The 12,923-nt window shown below is 36.6% G+C and overlaps 1 protein-coding gene across 2 annotated transcripts in view; it reads left to right on the forward strand.

Moving 5' to 3' along the window:
* The window catches only part of Col4a5 (collagen type IV alpha 5 chain), a 195,768-nt gene that overhangs the window by 154,389 nt on the left and 28,456 nt on the right, over positions 1–12,923 (forward strand). For both annotated transcript variants that reach the window (XM_041636781.1, XM_041636782.1), the window contains exon 37: positions 6,980–7,106. In XM_041636781.1, coding sequence (XP_041492715.1) covers positions 6,980–7,106 — 127 coding nt within the window. The remainder of the gene's footprint in view (positions 1–6,979; positions 7,107–12,923) is intronic.

Here is a 12,923-nt window from a genome sequence, read left to right on the forward strand (position 1 = left end):
TGAAGTCAAGCCGGTAACAGGAATGTATTATCTAAGAACCTAGCATAGGTTTTATTCCTAAGTAAAATGGGAAACAAACAGAAAGAATATCATAATTGTACATTATCCATTTTAAAATTAAACCTCTTGATTTCAAAATTGTATACAGAATAGTTATGCTAGTATTTACCTATATAGCATAGACATAGTGTTGGCTTGAATCAGGCTGGTGGCAATGGAAGCGGTAAGAAATGGTCTAATTATGAACATAATTCAAAAGTCAAATCAGAAAGATTTGCTTATGAAATCTGAGAGAAAGAAGGTGTCAAGGATGACCCTGAAGTTTTTGGTTTTGAAATCATGGAGGATAGGAAAGCTTTTGTAAAAAGCAAGTTTGGAGAAAAATATGAAGAATGTACTTTAATAATTGCTATATTTTCTTGCTAAAATGGGAAAGTCATCATAAGACGTAGGGATGATGGAGAGGACTGGAGGCCTGACTTCAAGCCTTCAAAACGGCCTGCTACTTAGGAAACTCTGTAGACCTGGGAACACAGTTCAGTACCTTTTTTCTCAGACAAATTTCCAATTGACTCAATGTCATCGTAAGAAATTCTGTTTCTTACTCACTGATTTAGAATTGTGTTTTTTAAACTTCTTAAATTTGTTCATGTATTTTTTTATAATGGACTAATTTCAACATATAGTAAAGTGAAAACCACCCCTATAAACCATGTCTGAATTTATAATTGAATTTATCAGCAAATGGTTTGAATTGGGAGTTATCTATGGTGTTCTTAAAGCAAGACTATTTTTAGCTTCTTTTATATGTGGCTTATAAGTATACTTCAGTAAGATAACCATATGCATAAGAATGAAGATGACAGAAATTTTATTAGAAAGCCCTAACAGTCCAGTTCAAAAATAAGCAACAGCCTTGAGCAAACCCTTCTCTAAAACTCATATACAAATAGCCAGTAAATACATGAAAAGACATTCCACATCACTCGTCAATACAGAAATGCAAATCAATGACACAATGGGATAATACTTTGTACCCATTAGGCAGATTCCATTAAAAACTATCAAACAGGGCCTTGAGATACAGCTTAGTTGGTAGAATACTTCCCTAACACTTGTGAATGCCTGGATTTCATCTTCAGCATTAACTAGGCATGATGGCACATATGTTATTTTTTATTTATTTATTAAAGATTTCTGCCTCCTCCCTGTCACCGCCTCCCATTTCCCTCCCTCTCCCCCAATCAAGTTCCCCTCCCTCATCAACTCGAAGAGCAGTCAGGGTTCCCTGACCTGTGGGAAGTTCAAGCACCACCCACTTCCTTCCAGGTCTAGTAAGGTGAGCATCCAAACTGCCTAGGCTCCCACAAAGCCAGTACGTGCAGTAGGATCGAAACCCAGTGCCATTGTTCTTGACCACAAAGAGAGGCACATACCTTATTAATAATAATAATGAAAGATAGTCATCTCATCAGTCATATTAATTCAAATTTATATTGCGGTGAGATACCACTTCCTACTCAGTAAAGTAGCCACTTCCAAGAAGCTTGGAAAGGATGTAATGAAACTGGAAGCCTTACATGTTGCTGGTGGGAAAGTAAAATGATAGATACAGCTGCAATGAAAAGACATTTCATGATGCCCCAAAAGCTATAACTGTCATATAACCTGGAAGTCTCACTTGTGTGTATACACCCAAAAGAAGTGAGTGTGGATCTCGTCACAGACACTAGTACTTGTATGTGAATGCTCATAGCATCATTATTTATAATGATAACAGTTTGGAACAAATCAAAATGTCTATCAGTGGGTGAATGGCTAAACAAATCATGCTTTATCCATACGATAGAATAGGATATGATAATTAATAGGAAGAAAGCACTGATATAACCTAGATGATTTTCCAAAATTAACCCTAAGTACAATAAGCCAGATCCAAGATACCATATTACATGATTTTATTTATATAAAATGTCCAGAATAGGCGAACTGGCATAAACAGGAGAACGAAATGTAGTTGGAGCCCGGGGTGAGAAATGTGGAATGACTGTTAACAAGTGCAGGTGGGTTTTGTGTGTGGAGGATTAAATTTTCTAAGATTGGATTTTAATGATGGTTGTCCAGTTCTGTGCATGTACTAAGAACACTGATCTGAATGGCTTGTGTGATATGTAAATGATTTCAATAAGTTATACATAAATACTTTGTACTCTGCAGTGGGAAATCTAATGCAAGATTTCTACCTATAAACATAATGTTTTCACTTGTCTTGAAGGTAATTTTTTAATTTCTGGATGCTTTAAGTTCTAGAATCCTTATATTTGATGAACAAATGGATACTTGGTTTTGAAGATATTTAAAATAATTGTAGACCTACATATAATACAGCAATAATATGACATAGTTTAATGTTATAAGTCACATTTTCTTTGATGTTTTTGTGACAATTTGAGCCACTTTTGTCTATGCTAACCTGGTATTTGGAGCAATATTCTTACTAATATTTTCTTAGCTAATTAAAAGATAATATTGAATTCATCATCTTAAGTATAATGCCATGTTTTTGCTGTGTTGATCACCTTTCACATACATGTATTAAACCCTTTGTGGCCCTGTTTGGCCTGGCCAAGCAGCCTGTCACTATTATTTATCAGTTTTCCCTATTAACTACATATTTCCTTGTTGAGAGAGCTAGATACATAGGAAACCTGAAGGACGAATTATATAATCTTTCTCGCTTATTTTGATAAAATGTCGATATTGTTCAGTGTGTTCAGACTTCATTTAAGCATGATGAGTAGGTTCCAGCAATCTGTGGTATATAATACAGTGCATGTGGTTGACATTACCATTCATCTGAAAATGTTCAGAAAATTCATTTTACATTATATGTTATGCCGATTTTGTTTGTTTGTTGGGTTGATTTTTGCTTTGGTTTGTTTTTTATATGCATTTTTACTTTGTCGCTCAGACTGTCCTGAAACTCACCACGTGGCCCAGGGTGGCCTTGAACTCTGTAGTTTATTTCCTTAGCTCTCCCACTGCTGGAATTATAAGCCTGCATCACTACATCTGCTCTTTTAACCATGTTGTTGACACACACACACACACACACACACACACACACACACACACACACACACAAAACACACACAACGCACACACATATATGAAGAGGAGAATGAAAATATTATAAGTAACATGGTTTGGATTAGAGTTACATCTTTTTATCCAAACTCATCAACATGTATGCATTTAATATGTACAAATTTTGCATTAATAATATCTAAAGTTTGCCAAAAATACTGTTCAGCCACTTTTTGTTATTTTGTTTTATCTTTTGATTGATAATTCTATTCTTGTATATTTATGAGGTACATTTAATTTGTTTATACATTGGGTAGATAGCTCCCCTTAAATTTCTGTGACTTTTATTGTTTAAGAATTTTATGTATGCATATATTTTTATTAAATTCACTCCACTATTTCTTGTCAATTTCATCTGTTATTTAAAAATTAATACTGAGTTTATTTAGTGTGCTTTTTGTGTATGGACAAAGTGCCATATAGCAGAGTCTCAGGTGCTGCATCACTAAAGAAAGCTGACTCTCCAGAGGCCATGAATTGCCAATAGCTCATTTGCATAGGATGGGATGTCATGCCCACTGCCCACATTCCTGGCTGGTATTTTGTTTGGCCTGGTCTTATATAGATCTTGCACGTGATGTCCCAAATGCTAAAGTTTATGTGGACAACTGGGTCCAGAAAGCAATGTTAAATTCCTGGTACTTTTAGCTCTTTTTGAGAAACGTGGAGCTTATTATTTATTATATTCATGAAGCCATGGTATGAAATATGTAAATATATTTTATCTATCTCTGATAAAACCATACTTAGTTAACTAAACCCTCTGCTTGTCTCTTCTGTTTATTTTCTTTCTTTTTTAATAATTTTTTAATACTTATTTATTATGTACAGTGTTCTGTAAATGTGTGTCTTCAGGTCAGAAGAGGGTACCAGATCTCATTATAGATGGTTGTGAGCCACCATGTGCTTGCTGGGAATGGAACTCAGAACCTCTGGAAGAGCAGCCAGTGCTCCTAACCTCTGAGTCATCTCTCCAGCCCTCTTCTGTTTATTTTCTATAATCTCTGGTAACCAGCATTTTACTCCTAACTGCTCTGAGAAGTACTTCTCTTTCTCTGCTTTTTTTCACTGAGCATAAGGTGCCCTGGGTCCATCCACATTGTCATAGGTAACATAATTTCATGCAGTTTTGGAGCTTACTATTTGTCTAGTGAACCACATTTTCTTTACCCATTTATCTGTTGCAGGACTCTAAATAGGTTCTACATCCTGGCTATTTTGAACAGTGCTACAGTAAGCATAGGAGTGAAGGTGTCTTTTTGACACAGTGATTTTGTTTTCTTTGGTCATATAACTACAAGTGGACATGTTGGATAGCATAGAAGCCCTGTTTTAAAATGTTCATTTAGTTAACTTTCTTTGTCTAAAGTAGAACTAGAACATTTCTTTGTAGTATCCTTCATCCCCATGTGTAGATAGAGTTATAAAATGAGTCATCATATAGGGACTACAACTTCCAGCTTATGGGCTGCCATTTTATGTTTAATGTTGCTACTCAGCAGAATATGGGGTTTTTCCTATCCAATCAAACATTTTCAGCTCATTGTTTTTATTTTTTTACCAGTAGCATTGCTTCTTCAATTTTACAGTTTCAAGCAGGAAGGCAAAGATTAGCTTTTCCATTTACTTTGATGCAGTTTATAAAATAAGACAAACTACAAATATATTTTGGAAGTCATAGGTTGTAGCATGGAAGATAAGATGCTTAAGATACAATACAGTCTGACTATTACCAAAATACTTAGCTTGCCAATTTGAATTTTAGCAATAGAACAGATTCTAAATGGTGTTTCTAGTCTACATGGTGTGTGTGATACAACACAGTGACCTTACAGTCAATTCTAGTATCAGTCTTGTTAAAAAGAAAAAAAAAATGTACTATGTTTGCAAGATAGTTGCTCAGGAGTAAATTTGGCTCCTTTTGGTTTGATATGCTTTATTTTCAAGAATCTTATCAAAGTTGAGTATGGAATAAATGCAAATATTTGAAACTTCCCTGTATTCAAGTCACTCCTAGCTTTGCTAAAAGTGCAAACAGACTTGAATTTTGCATTCTTGTGGTGATGCATGAGATTCCTGGTCTGATCTTTTTATTTGTCTGAATCAAAAGATTTGTCTAAATTCTCTCCTCTTTACGGTCTGTCTTTTCTGAAACCCATAGTTTCCCTCTGGAAATGTATAAATAATAAAATGTTAAATAAAACTTAAGCTACTAAATTGTAATTCACTTCATAAGTCCTCATAAAATATTTAAAATTTACTTGCCATGTGATTAATAAAAACTGTATTGAGGGACAGAGGTAATACAGCTTAGAGATTGGTATCATTTGTGGAATTTAACATACTTTACTTATCATAAATAATCAGAAATGTGCTGGGTTCCTCAGGTTTGCCCATAACAGAATATTAGAATTTCTTTCTATGTTTTATTTTGTAATATGAATTTAATTCATTCATAAATAATGAAGGCCAGTCTAGGATGAAACTAGGCACTTACCTGGTTTATCTGCATAAACATCTAATGTGGGATGAATTCAAGCCAAGTTGTTATGAGATACCCATTATGTGCCCCCAAATGGGCTATGTGTTTGACTCATAAGCGGTAAGAAAAAAATGCATACATCCTCAGCCCAAGATTCTTAACTATTGAGAAAAAAATGTAAGGAAGTGGGACACTATTTTTAAAACCTAATCGCATGATATAGAAACACACAAGACTTAAACAGCAAGTCTTACTCACACAGGCAAGCCTAAGAAGACATTCTGTAGGTGATATTGAGTACGAACATGCTCTTAAAGAGGTCATGTTCCCCATGAGTGGAGAATGAGTACCGTGGGAGACTGTTAGAATTATTGTACACTGTTTTCATCAGTATTGAGGAAAAGTTTTAAAACTATTAAAGTGGGTAGGAATTTTTCTAAGAATATACTGAAAGAAATATAATGTAAATAATTCATTGAGGAAAATAACAATATGTACAGTGCCTATGGCCACAAAGATACTTCGAATGAAATTCAAGAGTTATAATTTGCATATACAAAATTGTTATAGTCAACAAAGAATATGACCCTATCCTTATAGCACATGTGTGTCCACTCTTTTCATATTGTGACATGAAATTGTCATCTATAAAGTTCACGGTCAAGTACTGCACAATGAAGTTCCCAAACGATGCAAAGGTCTTATAATGCTAATGTAATTTTTTTAAAAATAATTGTGTTGCACCACATTCATAGCTCTCTTTGGCTGCATGCAGCCCATGGGCCGTGTAGGCTACTTGTCAAGAATAATGTCATGAAAGAAACAGACTATTAGATAGTCACTGAAGAATTGGTAGATTGTTCATGGTAAGATAAAAATCAACCTTTTTCATTAGAACCTAGTGTAGCTATTGGCTTAAATTGACTTGATTAAGTTATTAAGGATGACAATCGCAAGTTCTGAAGTTAAAATTCAGATTGCATCGCTTGCTAGCTGCATCACTATAGCATGCTGATGATGTTGCCTTTCTAATAGGATTGGCAAGGATTAATGAGATTGATGCATCCATGTAGCACAGGAATAGCATGAGCTCCGGAGTCTGACAGATCTCAGTTCAAATCTTAATTCTACCACTCACTAAAGTTCTTAGGCTCCTGACTTCTCTGAGATTTGCTCTTCACACTTATCAGTGGGAATACCAGGCTGTTGTGATTATTAAGGGAAGTAATTTGTATAAAGCACTTAGCAGAGTTTCTGGCATATAGTAAAAACCCTATAAATAATACTGCATTGATATATCATCAACGTCACAAAGAGACTTTAGTTTTGTCTTTTCATTCATGTTTTCAGGGTGAACCTGGTCTGCCTGGATATCCAGGAAACCCAGGTATCAAAGGTTCTGTGGGAGATATTGGCCTGCCTGGATTACCAGGAAGCCCTGGAGCGAAAGGGCAGCCAGGACTGCCTGGATTCCCAGGTAGGTGTTCTTTTCCTTAGTGTTCCTTCTCCCTTTCCTTTCTTTTCCACCCTAACTAGTATTGGAAGCAACTTCTTATTTCCCAGACTTGCATCCTGTACTGGTTAGCAACACAGTCTCCAAGTAGAACTTTACCTTTCTCTGCCTACCTGCCTTTCTGTATAAATTGAGTAGAAGAGAAAGAGTGCTCATGACTCAGCAGGACAATAGCCTGTGGGCAGAGACACTTGTTTGGTGAAGCATTTTTCAATCTTTCACTGCTAGCCAAAAATCAATTCTGAGGCTTTAGTAGTTTTGCAGGTGATAATATACTCTGCCAGGCTCTGGCCTGCTGCGTATTCTCTTAGAACGGTGGACGCAGACACACAGCTGGTAGCTGTTGGGAGGACAATTACGCTGTTCACTGAGATGACAAGAACTGAGTCAAGCAAAGAGATGTAGCACTATATATAGTCCAGTAGATAGCCTGGCCTAGGTGATTGTATTTGTCATTTCATGCTTCTGCGTAATTTTTAGTTTGGCTTCTGGATTTCACAGTGTTATAGATGAGCCTTTGGTTATGTTTCCTTGACCTTTTAATGGAAGCATTCCTGTCTCTGGAAGAATTTCTACCAGTGTATATACCTATGAATCCACCGCAAACCAAAATCAAAATGTTATTTCCGTTTACGCACACCGCTCTTCATCCTCCCAACACTTCATCCTGAGATAACGATTATCATCTCTTCTAGCACCATCAGTTAATTTTGCATGTTACTGAAATTCACATAAGTGGACTCACACTTTATGTATCCCATGGTTTGCCACCTTCCTTATGCTTCCTCATGTTGTGGTGACCCCTACCATAAAATTATTTCCTTGCTGCTTCATAACTGTAATTTTGCTATTGTTATGAATTGCAATATAAATATCTGATATACAGGATATCTAATTTGCAACTCTGGGAGGGGGTCACGACTCACAGGTTGCGAACCACTGTCTTGTATCAGTGTGCATGATTTCTTTGATTAATCATTATGTCCAAGATTCACTAATCAGGTTGCACATGTCAGTTATTTCTTGTCATTGCTGTGTAATAATTGAAAATTTGTTTTACAATCAATTATGTATGCTCTAGTTTACAGACTATTTGGTGTTTATGATTTGAAACTATTATTAAAAATGAAGTTAATATTCCTTTATATATCTTTGATGGAAATATGCTTTGATTTCTCTTAAACAGTTAAAATTTGTGCAGGCATTGCGCTTAAAGCTGCCTCCCCTCTGTATTAGTTATGTGGAATGTTAAATTAGTTTGGAACTGTACGTTTTTCATGTAGCATGAATCTTTAAACGTTTGTCATAAAATTTGTGCAGTGGACTGGTTGAGTTATTTTCAAGAGGAACTTTAGTGTAACTTTGATTTTATTTTTGAAGACCCAGGGCTTTTCAAAATGGATTGTTGGGAGACTATTTTGAAAATGTGAGAAAAACCAAAGCATCAGCAGCGGCTTATTTGTGATCTTCCCCTCTAGACTTAATAAGGAAGAAAAGGTTATGGATTCATTTCATAAGAGGAATCCTTCTACAGAATTTTTAATGTACTAATTTAAAAATGACTTTTACTTCTTTTCATCTGATTCCTGAAGCCCCGTTACTTGCTAACTCTACAATGGGACTTTTAAAGGTCTTGTGATTTTTTTCAAGATGTTCATATTTTTATCAAATACTGAAGGAGTTATAATTTAACGAGCCATAAATAAAAAATGCTAATACTACCAAATAATTGTTTAAAACTCAAAACTGAGCTATGAATACTGTATATGAACAGAATAGGAAGATGTGAATTCAGTAATCTGAGGAAGAAAGACTAGATACACAGAAAGACAGACAGTCAGACAGATAGAGAGACAGATAGAAAGAATACATATATATTATAATATATATATATATATATATATATAGAGAGAGAGAGAGACTACAGCCTTCTTTTGTAATGTGTATGTATGTATGTAGTGTGTATGTATGTATTTTCCCCTATAAACACAAAATGAGGTTGTAGCTTATCTCAGTTTTGAAATACACTGGAACATTTTTTTAGTACATTGTGCCGTGACTTGGAATATGAGTCTACCCAAACTTCTTCTCAAGAAACTGTAGACACCAGAAGGACCATGCATACACAGGGACCACACATTCTAAGCCTCCCCAAACAATACCACTAACTGGGGATCAAGTTAGTGGTGCCAGAGCCTACGAGGGAGATTCACATTCAAGTCACTACGCTAGTCATTCATTGGATTTTATTAATTGCTGAAAGTTAGCTAGTACTTTACTTCCTATTCAGTTTTTTTTCTGTTTTGTTGACTTTTATTTATTTATTTATTTATTTGTTTTGTTTTTTGTTTTTTGAGACAGGGTTTCTCTGTGGCTTTGGAGCCTGTCCTGGAACTAGCTCTGTAGACCAGGCTGGTCTCGAACTCACAGAGATCCGCCTGCCTCTGCCTCCCTAGTGCTGGGATTAAAGGCGTTTTTGTTGACTTTTAATCCATATCTCTCTACACTATTTTAAATGACTCTTCTAGACATTCCAACACTTTTATTTTCACATACTAAAGCAACATTATACCATTTCATATGTAATATATTATTTTTCAGGGTCTTTGTGACAGTCTTTATGGATTTAATTTTTATGTGCATGATTAATCTTATAATTAATTGCTATTATCACTTTTTAATTGTTGGTGACAGAACACAAGAATTTCTGCATGCTAAGCAAGTGTTCTACCACTGAGATTTTTCTCTAATTTTATCTGTGTTTTAAGCTGTCTATTAAACTCTAAATAATTTATTGTAGTAAGGAGAACTGACTTTTCCATGTACCTATGTATTTTCAATTTGAATATTTCTACATTGTTTTATATAACAGTTTCATTTGGTATTATTTTCTAGAGCCTGATGTACTTTCAAATATCGTTTATTATGAAGTGACTGCTGGAGACAAATTATCTCACATTTACCTGACAATGCCTTTACTTTACCTTCATTGTAAGAAAACTTTAACTCAGTGGGGGTAGGGTTCTAGAGTTTGAATCCTAGGGCTTTGGCTTGCTTAGGAAACACTGTACACTGAGCCACATTCCTAGCAGCTAGAAATCTTTGACATTTTCCCCCTTCATCACTGAGTATTTTCCACTATATTTTTATTAAAAATTTCTGCCTCCTCCCCGCCTCCCTTTTCCCTCCTCCTCCCTCGACTCCCCACGCACCCCCTCCCCTCGCCCTCCCTCTCCAGTCCGAAGAGCTGTCAGGGTTCCCTGCCCTGTGGAAAGTCCAAGGTCCTCCCCCCTCCGTCCATGTCTAGGAAGGTGAACATCCAAACAGGCTAGGCTCCCACAAAGCCAGTACATGCAGTAGTATCAAAACCCAGTGCCATTGTCCTTGGCTTCTCAGCAGCCCTCATTGTCTGCAATATTCAGAGAGTCCGGTTTTATCCCATGCTTTTTCAGTCACAGTCCAGCTGGCCTTGGTGAGCTCCCAATAGATCACCCCACCGTCTCAGTGGGTGGGTGCCCCCTTCGCAGTCCTGACTTCCTTGCTCATGTTCTCCCTCCTTCTGCTCCTCATTTGGACCTTGGGAGCTCAGTCCAGTGCTCCAATGTGGGTCTCTGTCTCTATCTCCATCCATCGCTGCAGTGTTTGCTCTTGTAGCAGACCCCAGGCAAATCACAGAACCTGTACATCGGCTCACAACCATCTGTAAGTCCAGGTCCAGGGCATTGGACAACCTTTTCTGAACTCCAAGGGCAATAGCTATACATGTGGTACACATACATGCAGGCAAAAGCAGTTATATACATAAATAAAATAAGTCAAAAAAGAAAAAAGTTAAGAAATTAATTCTGAAATGGAAAGGGCATGGCATATTTGAAACAATACTGAAAAAGAAAAACCTGCATTGAAAAATACTAGGTTGGTGGGCTAGTACTTCCTGATCTCAAGTGATGCAGTAATTAAGGTAGTATGGTACTTTCATAAGGATTAATAAGTATATTCATATAAAAAACATAGATAAAGACACATGTTATGCAATAAAATGACCTGAATGAAGGTTCCAAATAAATCCAGTAGGGAAAGTAAAGGCTCTTAGCTAAAGGTTGTTTGGTGTTTTGGTGGTGAGCCTAGCCTTAAACTGCTAAGCCATCCCTTTGGCCCTCCATGATGGTATGTATTCATCCATAAGTGGATATTAGCTATAAAATAAAGGATAACTACGCTGCAACCCAGAGAGAATAGGTAACAAGGAAGGTTCATGGGGGATGCCCAGATCTCCCAGGGAAGGGGAAATAGAAGAGATTTTTTCAGTGTACTGAGGGTGTGTGGGGACGGAAACATGAGCAATTAGGTTGGGGGTGGAATGGGAGGGTAATGAAAGAGACTACTGGAAAGGGGGGGCATTCCTGGGTCAGGTAAAAACCCAGGAATCTACAAGGATGACCCCTGCTAAGACTCCTAGAAATAGTGGATACATAGCATGAACTGGCCATCTCACCAGATTGGCCTAGCCCAGTTGTCATCAAAGAGGCTTCATCCAGCAACTGATGGAAACAGATGCAGAGATCACAGCCTAACGTTAAGGTTAAGCGGAGTTTGGGAAATCCCGCATAAGAGCGGGAGAAAGGATTGTAGGAGCCAGAGTGGTAAGGACGCCACGGAAAGCTCTCACAAATCAGCTAACTGGGGCTCATAAGAGCTCACAGAGATTGAATCAACAACCAGGGAGCCTGCATGGAACTGACCTAGGTACTCTGCATATGTGTTACAGTTATGTGGCTTGGTTCTGTTGTAGGGCTCCTGACAGTGGGAACCCTTTTACTAGCTTTTGGGAACCTGTTCCTCATACTGGGTCACCTTGCTCATGAGGAGGTGCTTATAGTCTTATTGTAACTTGATACGTCATGTTCTGTTGATACTCATAGGAGACCTGCCCTTTCCTAAACAGAAACAAAGGAGGCAGATGTGGATTGGGGGATGGGAACAAAGGGAAGGTGGGGGAAGGACTGAGAGGAGAGGAGGGAGGGAAACTGTAGCCAGGATGTAAATTAAATAAATAAAATTATAAAAGGTACAAAGACAATAACTTCAAATGAAGATAATTGATAGATTTAATTTAAGCAAAATTTAAAACTTTATTCATCAAGGAAGACCCTTAGAAAAATAAGCAAAAAATTTAAAATTGGCATATTGGACAGCCTGAAACCTGACATAAATAACTCCTATAAATTAATAGGAAGAAGTATAACCCAAATTTTAAAAATGAGGAAGACTTTGAAGTGGTAATTTCACAAAGTAATTCATACTGATGGCCAGTTAGCACATGAAAAGGTGACCAATGTCATTAACCATCGAAGTAAACACATTAAAATCACATGGCTAACACTGGGACTGGTTTTTTAATAATTGATATTAAAACATAGATTGACGTAGATCTGGAACAACTGACTTTCATATATGCTGCTGTTTTATGTCTAAAATAGCTTTTTAGGTGTTTTTAAATAATGCACAAAACAAATCTCCCTCTGACCCAGAAATTCCACTCTTTACCATTTACTCAAGATAAAGACATATGTCTACAAAAAAAGCTATGTAAAATGTCCTTAGTTACTTTGTTAATTATACCTGAAACCTGACAGCAAAATCATGTCCAACAACAGATGACTGGATTTAAAAGCAAGTATTGAATGAAGTGCTAAAAATTTTATTACCAATAAAATATTTCTGTAGTTACCTTTATATTTATGAATATATCATAATATTGACGCCTGTCAAATTAATTGA

This window comes from Microtus oregoni, unplaced genomic scaffold (genome assembly GCF_018167655.1).
Source record: "Microtus oregoni isolate MIOR12 unplaced genomic scaffold, Mior012 000050F_005, whole genome shotgun sequence".
NCBI classification, from domain to species: domain Eukaryota; kingdom Metazoa; phylum Chordata; class Mammalia; order Rodentia; family Cricetidae; genus Microtus; species Microtus oregoni.